The sequence below is a fragment of the Biomphalaria glabrata genome, chromosome 13 (assembly GCF_947242115.1).
Source record: "Biomphalaria glabrata chromosome 13, xgBioGlab47.1, whole genome shotgun sequence".
NCBI lineage: Eukaryota > Metazoa > Mollusca > Gastropoda > Planorbidae > Biomphalaria > Biomphalaria glabrata.
In genome coordinates this window covers 31,384,856-31,398,081 of record NC_074723.1, presented here as the reverse complement: position 1 = coordinate 31,398,081, position 13,226 = coordinate 31,384,856, and the positions used below count along the sequence as shown (strand labels likewise).

General features: G+C 34.9%; 1 protein-coding gene across 1 annotated transcript; it reads left to right on the top strand.

The window, feature by feature from the left end:
- The first annotated feature begins 3,553 nt into the window (after positions 1-3,553).
- Positions 3,554-13,004, top strand: LOC129922512 (fibroleukin-like). Its single transcript, XM_056009038.1, has 6 exons — positions 3,554-3,626; positions 5,575-6,036; positions 7,229-7,308; positions 8,929-8,986; positions 10,376-11,047; positions 12,014-13,004. The coding sequence occupies exons 1-6, from the start codon at positions 3,569-3,571 to the stop codon at positions 12,646-12,648; spliced, it is 1,965 nt and encodes a 654-aa protein (XP_055865013.1). The 5' UTR covers positions 3,554-3,568; the 3' UTR covers positions 12,649-13,004.
- The last annotated feature ends 222 nt before the right edge of the window (positions 13,005-13,226 follow it).

The window sequence follows — 13,226 nt, the reverse complement described above, 5'->3', positions numbered from 1 at the left end:
AGATAGACTAGTGACTACATTAAGTCATGATGGAAGTAATGTCAGTATGCTTCTGGTGACTACATTAAGTCAGGATGGAAGTAATGTCAGTATGCTTCTGGTGACTACATTAAGTCAGGATGGAAGTAATGTCAGTATGCTTCTGGTGACTATATTAAGTCAGGATGGAAGTAATGTCAGTATGCTTCTGGTGACTATATTAAGTCAGGATGGAAGTAATGTCAGTATGCTTCTGGTGACTATATTAAGTCAGGATGGAAGTAATGTCAGTATGCTTCTGGTGACTATATTAAGTCAGGATGGAAGTAATGTCAGTATGCTTCTGGTGACTATATTAAGTCAGGATGGAAGTAATGTCAGTATGCTTCTGGTGACTACATTAAGTCAGGATGAAAGTAATGTCAGTATGTTTCTGGTGACTACATTAAGTCAGGATGGAAGTAATGTCAGTATGCTTCTGGTGACTATATTAAGTCAGGATGGAAGTAATGTCAGTATGCTTCTGGTGACTACATTAAGTCATGATGGAAGTAATGTCAGTATGCTTCTGGTGACTACATTAAGTCAGGATGGAAGTAATGTCAGTATGCTTCTGGTGACTACATTAAGTCAGGATGGAAGTAATGTCAGTATGTTGAAACTCAGTGAATTGAGTTTGTTTACTTGGTAGTAAATCTTAATTAGAAAAGGGGGGGGGGGTCCACGGATTCAGCCGCAGGATGCGTAAAGGAGTAAGCAGGAATTCAGAGACAGGAATTCAGAGACAGGAATTCAGAGACAGGAATTCAGAGACAGGAGTTCAGAGACAGGAATTCAGGAATCCAGGAACTAGGATTCGGATTGAGCAGCAGGTAGGAAAACTGGTACCGGAAACAAGCAGGAGCCAGTCGGTATCTTTATGAGCCATCAGGATGAAATTAAAAGCACTGAGCTAAATATATGTATTGTATAAAAATCATTGTGTTTTCTTAAGGCATTACTATCATTACTACAAGCACAGAATGTCAATTGACAATTTAACACTTACAAACAATACAAATATGTCTTTAAACACGTCCCATCCTATAGACACAAAGATAATTCATATATATATATATATAGGGGGCGCGGTGGTCGAATGGTTAAGCGCTTGGCTTCCGAACCTGAGGTCCTGGGTTCGAATCCCGGTGAAGATTGGGAATTTGAACTACTGTATTTTTAGGGAGCCCCTGAGTCAACCCAACTCTAATGGGTACCTGACTTTAGTTGGGGAAAGTAAAGGCGGTTGGTCGTTGTGCTGGCCACATAACACCCTGCTCGTTAACCGCTGGCCAAAGAAACAGATGACCTTAACATCATCTGCCCCATAGATCGCAAGGTCTGAAAATGGAAACTTTACTTTAATATATATAACACAGTTAGCTGTATATTACCTGCGCCCTGCAGGCCTTAGTTTTGGTATTACTAATTTAGTGCATTGGATTTAGATCTATGTCAAACTTGGCTAATGTTTCTATTAAGTAGATTTCGAAAATGGGTTTACGCGTGAAGCCAATACAATCATATCAATTAAAGAAATTTACGGAGGATTGTTTCATTGCTGGTCTATCTTTTATAACTATAAACAAGGGCTACGAAAAAACTGGAAAGGTTCCACAACAAAATATTATTTCTGTTAACGTTATCACTTCAAGTTAAATTTTTGAAACAGTCCAACTTTGAGTGTGTTTACTGTTTTACCCACTTACATTTTTAAAAAAAATTCCTCTTCTTCAAGTACTACAAATGTAATGTCGCTGCACTCTCTGAGATGAATGTGCCTCTCTCGCCTTATCTCCACCAGGATCTTTGTGCAATGTTCTGTCTTTAAGTGTTTTCTCTTCTCAGAAATTGATTGACAAACTGTAAACAGTGGTGTCACTAGGGGGGGGGGAGGGCATTGAATGGTGTTCGGGCCGTCCAGGGGTGACACTCATTTTTGGAAAAGTGGACTTTTCCAAAATGCAACTTTTATAAATAAAAACGTCTCTCACAATTTAGTTTCAAAATATCCCTTAATTTAATTCTTTTTGACTTATAATCTTATCTTCCTATAATGAGAAAAATAGATGCCAGGAGAGTTTCTAAAGTTTAGAAATGTAGAAACACGATGGACGTGTGGGGGGTACACCCAAGCTTACCACACCGGATGACACCCTAGCCATAGTGACGTCACTGACTTTAAACATTTACATGCCTATTTTAACCGCTTTTATTTTTAATATAATGGATACAGTTTTTTTTTTTTTTTTTACAAAGCTTACAAAGCTTCTGTCTATATGTGAGGTAAAAAGTTTGTACACGTTATTTCTTCCACACCCCATTCATACCCACACAGTAACCTAGTAGTCAAATAATTACTAATAATTAATTTCTTTTTAGTTTAATACCAAGAAGAGAAAATAAATCTACAGTATTCACAGATATAAAAATAAAACAACAAAGATTTACTGCTGCAGGAGTAAACAGCTGTATAGAAAATACGAAAAACATGCATAAATGTAACCCTGTCGGATCAAGTTAAACAAAGGACGTTTGGGCCCCGATGAAGGATAAGCTGATGAAGGCCTCATGGCCCAAACGTCCTATGTTTTTATGTGCATGTTTTTCGTATTTTCTATTCACGTCTATGGCTAAATAGTTGGGTTTAGTCCCCAAAGATAGTTGCACACTTTTTTATTCCCCCACACCCATTCTCAGATCAAGTTGATACCTTAAACAATTATTTATTGTATCTATCAAAACATAAATCAATTTAAAATGAAACAAACATTTAGATAGTTCTTAGTTATTTTGTTTGATATCAACTACAGGACAGAACCTCTACATCAGCGGTTCTCAACCTTTTAAGCTCGGCGACCCCTTTTACAATCCCCCATTCTGCCGCGACCCCCCCCCCCACAGCATTAGAAGAATAGACAATAACAATCCATATTTTCAATGGTCTTAGGCGACCCGTGGCAAATCGTCAATCGACCCCCAAGGGGGTCGCGAACCACAGGTTGAGACCCTTGCTCTACATCGTTGAGATATATAGTTATAATTGCTGAGTTCTTCCCCCTAAATATATATTTTTTAATGTTTTTGTTTTATTTGATTGTTTACTAAAATGCTAAAGAAAATAAGGTAAAGGCTATGATACCATGATCAAGAAAGCGAATCGCAGACTGCCAAATATGGTTTGCAAATCTGCAGGTCACATCAAAATCTCAGTAGACTGATATCTGTACCGTCAATTTTATTTACTTCGTTTTATGTTGGCAAGCATTGTATGCCAAACATTTCTATTTCACATATCAGCTCTATGAATATAAAATACTGAGATATGGATGTATGGTTAAAAAGTAAACATTATTTTATAATATTTACATGTTTATTCTTGTGACTATTATATCCAACGGAAGAAAACACTGAGGGGGCAAGCAGAAAACGGAACACATGCATCCCTCTCTTTGCTTTAAGTGGCCCCTTGAAAACAGTAGGATACTCTTCTGTGGATCAAGTCCTTATATAAAGTCATTGTTTCACCATACATTAGTGTAGAAACGAAATGGCGAGATTATTTCTACTTTTGGTTCTCTGTGTGTTTGTTGTCTCATTGGCTTCAGGTAAAATATATCAAACTGAGTCTAAATCATTTTACTCAAGTAAATGTTTGTATCTTTACCAAATATTTCATGCATTAAATGTTTTAAGGACTTTACTATTTTAGAAAGATTTGAATATGTTAGAATGATTTGACTATTTTAGAAAGATTTGACTATATTAAAAAGATTTGACTATATTAGAAAAATTTGATTATGTTAGAAATATTTGACTATGTTAGTAAGATTTGACTATGATAAGAAATATTTGACTGTGTTAGAAAGATTTAACTGTGTTAGAAAGAATTGATTATGTTAGAATGATTTGACTATGATATGAAAGATTTGACTATATCAGATTGTTTATGTCATTAACTTTGACTCATTAGCTGTAATTATCTTCTTATATAATACAGACGTTACTTAAAAAAAGAAGATGATTACATCCTACGCGTCATGCATTTAGTCATGCATATTAACCAATGACTTAAATTATGCCAAATCACTGGTTTTCCTGTCTATCTCAGGCAACCCATTCCATGCTCTAATAGCACTAGGGAAGAAGGAGTATTTGTACAATTAAATATATTCTCTACACTCCAATTTTATACTTTTCACTATTAACTCACTCCTTTTATCATATATAGGTATTTGACTTTGTGTTGGTATACTCAAAGACCATTTCACACACACACAAAAGCCCCGCTGTAGTGAGCCGATGAAGGCAGTGTACTGGTACTAGGCTGTTAAGTGTCAGTCTTCTTTGATTTGACAAGGGAAGGTCGCAAGCTTATGACCATATTTCTTAGCGAGTTCAAGGGATGAAGGTTTAACAGAAGCGCCTCTTTCATCTCAAAAGCATTGTTAAGATCAACTCACATGCTTTTTGGCCTCACCTCTAATAAATGAAATTATTTTGCTGCATATGGGAAAAGTTAACAAAGGGGAAGTTATTTAAAGTCCCCCCCCCAAAAAAAAAAAAAAAAAAAGCCGTACAAGTGTTGAACTCTAGTTTGTGGTCAGGCAACTGTCGTTCGGTAGCCAGATATGCGATGGTTCATTGGAGTACTCTTCTTCTTCTTGTAGCCAGCTGTTTGCTACTGAGTTGTCAGCTCTTTTGCAGACTGTGCCAAGGAAAAAAAAGTGTGCTGTTTTCTTCAGTTGTTCAGCACTGCCGTACAGGGTGTTGGTTATGTTGGGATGGAGTGGTAGTAGGGTCTGCCTAAGATGGACTAGGAAGGGGCATTCAAAAAGGAATGTGCATACTCAGGCAAAGCGTTATTTCATGTGTTTGGAGGTCAAATATCAAATCTGCTATTCACTGCACTTTATTAACGAAGCCTGCCGATTGGTAAAATACAATATCTATATGTGAATTTTTATTTTGGTGTGGAAGTTGGGTTGAACCGAGACCATTCATTAAAGAAGGCCTCAATTCTGACCTGCAACGTCGCAACACGTGGGCAGCTCGTTACACGTCTTACAGACCTGTGTCGTGTCTACTAGAGGATGTGCCTCGGGATTATAACACCTGCCGATTTCTAAGGTTTTATGATTTAAATTTGTGTCTCAAACTTGTATGTGTGACTTCCCCCAAAGCTTTTGTTCGAAAATTTTCGGATTGGTGGAGTCACTAATAAAAGTTTGAGAAATATATTTAAATAACAATAGCTTAGAAATCGGCAGGTATTATAATATCGAGGCACATCAAATTGTTTAAGGTTCATGTTTCGTGCAGTTCATAAAAATGACAACACAATCCAAAATTGTGTAGTAAAATTTTGTTTCTTCTATAAATTAGGTTCCCTTTAAAAGTTAAAGATTGTTAAAGCCTGAGGGTTAGCCATGAGACACACCAGCTGATTTTCGGTTATAGAAACAGGTGACATTATCGTCATTCTGGTAATCAAATACTCTGTAGACATATTTTTATTCCTCTTCTTCTTATTATTTTTCTTCTTTTTTTTTCTAGAGCTTGTCATCGATGTCCAACCAAACGTCATAACGACAGAGATAACACCCCAACTTGTGATCAACTGTTCTATAACCAATAACCAAGTCCAACAACTAGACCTGATCAAATCTCTAACTCTTTCTCGTTATAATGAAACTATCAGAGACTTTGATGAACTCATAGCTTTGGATTCCTTGACACAAAATCTAAAACAATTTGTTAGATTTAAATATTCACAAATAGGTTTTGGAAATCGGTATATAACTTTAATCCTACATAATCCAACTCAGTTTGATGCCAGAATATACAAATGTAATGCCACTGGAGCCAATTCAGAAGGGGCGAATATTTCTTTGTTTGCTAAGAAGGCAGTAGAATATGAAACAAACTCGACCGCTTTAATTGAAGAGATTCGACGTATCAAGAAAGACGAAAACTATTGCTCTTTCAAGAAAGATGATCTCTCAGACATCAAGCAAAGTAAGTTTGAAATATGGGCAGCGGTTTATTTATACATTTGATCTAGAAGAGGGTAAGTAACTTTACAAGATCTACTTTGGCAACACAATTTCTTTTTATACTATTTTCTTTAAATATTTATTTCCTTCTCTTCATTAGTATTGGCTATTAGTAGAACGACTAAAGCTAGGTTCTTCTAGTAGCTATTTAGAATTATACTTTGTAGAAAAAGATTGAAATGTATCTTTTAAACTCTAATTTGAGTGGATTACTTTTTTCATAAAGATAATTTAAGAAAAAATGAACCTTGTGATGAGTCAGAATCACAGCAAGCATTGAAATAGATAGTCCTTAAGACAAATTCTATTATTGAAGAAAACCTTTTCAATCCTTAGCCCAAAACATGTTTTATAATGCCTATTGACGTATACACAAGTAACATTTAACAGGTTTGGCTTTATCTTTTAATTGGCAAGCATAGATGTTAAGCCTGACAGAAGGTAAAAATGTCATAAGTTGGCGACTAATCAAAAGAATATTTCTTACATAGTGTTTTACAATGTGGCTAAGCTGTTAAGAGCTCGGTTTCCAAACCTGGAGCCCTGGGTTCGAATCTCGATGAAGGCTAGGATTTTGAATTTCGGAATATTTAGGGCGTCCCTGAGTCCACCCAACTGTAAAGGGTACCTGACTTTAGTTGTGGGAAAGTTAAGTCGGTTGGTCGTTGTGCTGACCACATGACACCCTGATCGTTAACCGTTAGTCATAGTAACAGATGACATCAGCCCCATGGATCGCAAGGTTGGAAAGGGAAAATTTAATTTACTTTTTAGCCTTTAGCTAGCAGCTAATAGAACGAACCCATAAATGTAATACTTAAAAAAATGTCTTTGTAAATGTCAGGTTAAACAAATGTCACTATTCAGTTTTTTATGTCATTGTCGACTTTAATCGATGCATGCAGAAGTAGAATTCTTAGAGTGTCGAGAGAACCAAATTTAAGATTATACACACCCACACTCAAGCTAAAATTTGGCACAGTTATTTTCTTTACCTGACAACAGAATAAAAAAACAAAAAAAATCAATTAGTTGATTAACTATAAAAGTGTTTAGACAGAGAAAAGTACTCTCATCGACAAGACAATGGAAAAATGTAAATCTTCAAACTCCAAGACATTGAAATATTTTTTTTTTTAAATTGTTTTTTTCAGGATCGAGAGTTTATTTTTCTGGAAGTTCTGATATTATTAAAGAACGAATTGAACCTTTGACATTAAAATGTACATTTCAGGTAAAATAACAGTTGTTTTTTTTTTAAATTACCTTTCTATTACAGAGGTTAATGAAAATACTATATGCGTCACTTATTAGTACTTAATTCTTTGCAGTACAGAATATAAAGTCGTGTATCGCCTATTTACCTCCACACCCCCCACACACCCCCATTTCATCCCCGCACAAATTCCTACCTACAATTTCTGGTCATTCTTCGCCTTCTCAATTAAACCTCGAAAAGTTCTACAATGTTTTATAGCATTTTGTTTTTCATTTTGAACATCCTAACCAACTCCTACATTGATATTTGACCCGTGAATTCCAGTATCCCTTACACCTGTACCAACAATTGTACAGTAATACATACCTTCCTTTCGGTTTTGCAAAAATTATGTGGTGTAATACACTAATTCACACAGCTATAACCTATTTTAGAATCAAAATCTTGTTATTCTTATATAGTGTCTACAATGGCGAGTTATGCTCGGCAATAAATAAAAGAAAGAACGTACATGTTGCGCTATAAAACATTATTATATTTGCATTATATGTATATGTGCATATTTTATGTGACTATAACCAATTCTCTGAAGGTTTTGAACATGCGCCCTTGAATCCAAGCTCTCGTGTTTTGCTACGTTGAACTGGTTAATATTCTATTTGTGGTAGGCATGAATGGTTCTAAGGATTTATCTATGTCGTAGAGAATTTAGAAATAAATAATGCTATTCTCGGGAGAATTATAACAAATTCAAGTTTGGATTAGAATTGATTAACTTATTCTCTGACATTTTCAATGTCAATATCATAAACATTGTTTTTTTGAGTCCTCTTAAAAGGGAAATAGCCGCTCAGTCTTTAATGGTACAAGTTGTGTGTGGTTTGTCTCTGAGTTATCTGTTCTTCCGTTATAAAAGATCTCGTAAGATAGACACGATATTGAATATCCGAGTTTGTTATATTTTGTAGCTTGCAAAGCTTAGGTAAAATAGTTTTAGTATAATGTTGTAAATCTAAGGCAGACAACTCAAACGAAGTTCTGCAGTAAATAAATAAATGTGTTTATTTACCAGGACAAACACATAACAGCTTTCTGTATTCAAAGAGTCTCGTTGCTAATTCTACCAGTCCTTTCACCAGCAACCTGAATACGGACCAACAACAGCCTTCCCCGCTTGGCTCCAGGTCCCTTCTACAGTCTTCAGGCAGCACAAATGACGGCTCCTTAGTCCTCAACAATTCAGACTCTTCCTAACCACTTGATACACTGTTCTTTCCTCTATCCCAGCGCCTTCCTGTTCTGGTTCAATAGTGCCGCGGCGCGTACCATAAGTACTGGGGCAGGGTTAGGGTTACAACAATATTATTATTTTTATTATCATTGAATTGCAAAACCGTCTTTTTATAAAATAACAACATTTTAAAAAATATTTACTATTAATAGTAAGAAAGGTAGGCTATATGAAGTAAGGGATGTAATTATCTTGTTTTCCCCCCAAAAATTGTTATAAAATATATATATATATATTACTTAATTATATAATTCCCTTTGCAGAAGTTACATAAGTGACCGATAACATTTATATTTAGACAAATTATTAAACGACGGGGTTATAATATATATATTATTTTACAGGTTTTAAAAACAGATCAAAATGAAACTTCCAGACTTCAGTCTTTGTATATACTTCATGGTAATGCTTCATTTTGAAATCGTCATGTCTTGACATATACAGCCATACCTCCTCATAAAGCTCACACTCACGGATAATACACAAACAAAGTTGTCGCCGCTAACATATATACAACCTATTTTTTTAACCTATATTTTACTATCTATCTATCTATCTATCTATCTCTCTCTGTATATATATATATTTCTCTTCATGGCTCAATAGAAGTAAAGGAAAGATCACTCTTTTATTTCTTCAAGTCGGACTAGAGTTACCATGTGAAAAAAAAGAGTACTAATATTTGGCCACATGGTAGAAAACTCTAGTTTGACCGTTTTTATTTTTAAAGTATAATAAAATTCATTGAAATTTTTTTGAAGTTTATCTTTATTAGCGCATGTCCTATAAAAGTGCGGGGCCCACTGCGGTCGCATAGGTTGCAGTGGTCCAAGGCCGGCCCTTCAAAAAAGCGGCGTATGCTACGCCGTGGGTCGACTAGTACTAATAGTTTGAAATGATCTACACCAAGGAGACATGAAACAATCTCTCATAGGGGCACAAAGGCGTTTTTTTTAAATACATAAAAAAAAATTAGATGTCAAGAATAGTTTCAGATGAAATGGCCTGTGTTCTACCGGAAAAAGTTTACTCTATAGACGCTATGAAAATACATTTCTGAAACTTGAATTAGAGTTTGTTTTTGTTTGTTTTTTTCTTCATTATTCAATTAGTATTTGACCTTCTATTTTTTTTTACTAGATTAATTCTTGTGCTCTAAACAAAAAGACAATGCGTTTCTGATGTTCAGAATGTAGGAACAATTCTCCAATATCGTCCAGCTCCTCTCCCCCACCCACTTGTTTTGTATTTAACATGCACATTTTTTTCGATGAGGGAAATTGAAATTCTGAATTTTTGAACGCAAGAAAATCCTCGAAAGGATCGTGATGTCACTCAATTTTTTTAAAATTTTTTCCAGTGAAAAAAAAAAGTCTTTAAAAAATATCTAGGCAACAATATATCTAAGATATTTCTAAGAAAAAAGACTATTTGAATTGGAATTAATGAAATCTTATTAAGTTAATTTGGAGTCCAGGCATATTGCTAATATATATGGAAAAAAATTGCGCTACAATTATATTACTCTAATTTTCTTTTTTTAAAAAATAAATCCTTAATTCCCCCCCACCCCCCTGACTCATCTGGATGTGCAAGACTCCATATATGGCAAAAAGGGCAACGTAAATTTGTTCCGAAATGGCCGCCATGGGTAAAAGTTTGGCCAACTTTAAATTAAAACATAATGAGTAAAATATAGATGTCAATGAATGTACATAAAAAATGAGCGATACATTGTCTATGTTGTTTTCTTTATATTCTTTATAATAAAAATATTTTTTTTTGGGACAGAGTCCAAAGGTGTTATTGCATATGTAAACAAAGCTCAACCCGTTGTTACAAGTCTCCAAGGAAGTAATATACAAAATGTTGAAGGAGAAATCTATGACAACGCAATTAAAGATTCCTATCTTCAAGTCACATGGAGTAATCTGAAACACACTGAGTCAGGAAAATATTTTTGCGAAGCCCATAATCAATATTCAGAAGGAAGAATTGACAAGTCAAGTAACATGTTAACCATTACAGTTGAAAGACCAACGTTTGATGACTTGGTGGAAGCAATGCACAAATTGTTTACACAGGTCGATGGAGCCAAAGAAAGCCTAAAAGCTATTAATCAAAATATAAAGAACATCAACAAAGACTTGGATTTTAAAGAACAAAATATCACAAGCATAAAAGAAGAGGTGATTAGAAATCAAAATAATATACAGATCCTTAGTGAAGATTCGAACATTAAGGAACAAAATTTGACAAGCATTAAAGCAGACTTGAGCACTAAACAACAAACTTTTTTAAACATCAAAGAAGACGTGATTTTAAATCAACAAAATATAGACAAAATAAAACAAGACTTAAACACTTATCGACATAATACGAGCAACATTGAAGAGCATCTGGAAGTAATCTTAGCCAATCTTTCAACTGCCTCGATAAAAGTGAAAAATCAGACCGATGAAGGTATGCATATTTACGTATTTTTGTGGTGTCCAATCAAATAACCAAATCGGAGATAAAATCAACGAAATCCAATACCACCGGCGAAAGACCGAGCAATCAATATAAGACACAAAGATAAAGGCACATTCCTTGTCCCATATGCTAGGACAAATTTGTACAAATACTCCTTCTTCCCTAGTGCTATTAGAGCATGGAATGGGTTGCCTGAGCTAGCCAGGAAAACCAGTGACTTGACAGAATTTAAGTCATTGGTTAATATGCATGACTAAATGCTTGACGCGTAGGACGTAGTCATCTTCTTTTTTGAAGTAACATCTGTATTATATAAGATAAGATAAGTTATTCGACGTTGGTACAGAACGAGAAGTTTAATACCAATGAAGGGAACCATCGAATGTTGACTAACTGTTTACGTTCTTATATCTAAGGCGACCTAAAGAAGTCTGTTTACATCGGCTGATATTTCGCTCTGCCAAACAAAAACCTAGTCTTCTCTCTACTAGTCTTGTCATTGTCTTTACGTCAAAGCTTCCTCTGTTTCCGAAAAATATAATTAATATCTAATCGTGCCACAACAATATATATATATTGTTATATATATATATATATATATATATATATATATATATATATATATATATATATATATATATATATCATGGGCGTAGCCAGGGGTAATTCCTGGGGTTCAAAATCTTGTGACTGATTTTTTTGCTTTGATGACATATTGGTGTTACGTAGTTGTGTTTGCCCTGGTAGTGGCGAAATATGTAGGTCAAAGCTTGGGCTGCGTATCCACGGGAAATACTGCATTCCTCATTAATCTTTAGATTTGACGACCAGCCCTATTATTATTATTATTGTTGTTGTTGTTTTTATTACTATTATATTGTGTAGTTATCTTTCTGTCAGACTTAAAATTAAATCCCTCTCCCCCCCCCTCTCCAAAATTTGTTTTTTCTTTAGGAAGCACACTGAGCTATTCACACCGTAAATCTTGTCGTGACGTCAACAGTACAGACGATCGTGTGGTGGTAACATTAACTTCCGGGTTAAAGGTCATGTGTGACACAAAGACAGACGGTGGTGGATGGATCATCTTTCAGAGAAGAATCAACGGAAAAGTAGATTTCTATAGAGACTGGAAGGAGTATCGTGACGGCTTTGGGGATTACAACATTGGGGAATTTTATCTGGGGAATGAAAATATTTTTAACTTAACATCTAATGGACAGTATGATTTAAGAATTGATTTGAAATATAAGAACAAGGCATTTTTCGCGCAATATTCAAGTTTTAAAATATTGAGTGAAAAAGAGAAATATAAATTAAACATAGGAGTCTATTCAGGAAATGCTGGTGATAGTTTTTCAAGGCACAATAACGCATTCTTTAGCACTTTTGATAAAGATAACGACGGGGATGGGGTTAACTGTGCAGTGAAATACACAGGAGCCTGGTGGTACTTCAGTGGATGCCATAGATGTAACTTAAACGGTAAATGGGGAAGTTCCGATTTTGGCAAAGGTGTTAACTGGTCTGACTTAAGTACGTTTTATTCAAGTGTTTCCTTTACCGAGATGAAAATAAGAGAAATTTAATAAGATAACTTCTGCTGGACTATTGCATTTAAGAATTGATTAGAATTACAATAACAAGAATTATTTTGCTAAATATTCGAATTGACTGAAAACAACAATTATACATAAAAGATAGGAGTTGACTCAGGAGATGCTGGTGATAGTTTTTCATAGCACAATAACGAATTCTTTAGCACTTTAGATAGAAATAACGAAAAGATATTTAGAGAATTTGTGCCCAAGAGATTTTTAAAAAATATTTTATTATTATTTTTTGTAATTATTATTTATATTTTATTTTGTATTTCAAATTTGTATATTCATGTATTGTAAATTTTATTACAGACATTTTAAAGAATACAATTAAAGTACTAAAATCTCTGTTTGTTCATTTGATCTGTTGCATGATAACAGACGAAATTCCAGCTTCCCGTGGCTAAGAGGCTAAGTAGGCTTAAGCTTAACTTGACTGCATATCAAGGGCCTTGACGGTGGCTCGTGGTTCGACAGCCGACTCGGGCAGAGTTGTGCTAACTGAGCGCCTAAAGGCAGCACGGAAAACCTACTCCCAGATACCCTTCTGGTCTACTAAAGAGGAT

Excerpts from the sequence above, each read along its gene's own strand:
- LOC129922512 (XM_056009038.1), top strand. The coding sequence starts at position 3,569 with ATGGCGAGATTATTTCTACTTTTGGTTCTCTGTGTGTTTGTTGTCTCA. Across the intron at positions 3,627-5,574 it reads TGTTGTCTCATTGGCTTCAG|AGCTTGTCATCGATGTCCAA; the intron begins GTAAAATATATC and ends TTTTTTTTCTAG. Across the intron at positions 8,987-10,375 it reads GTCTTTGTATATACTTCATG|AGTCCAAAGGTGTTATTGCA; the intron begins GTAATGCTTCAT and ends TTTTTGGGACAG.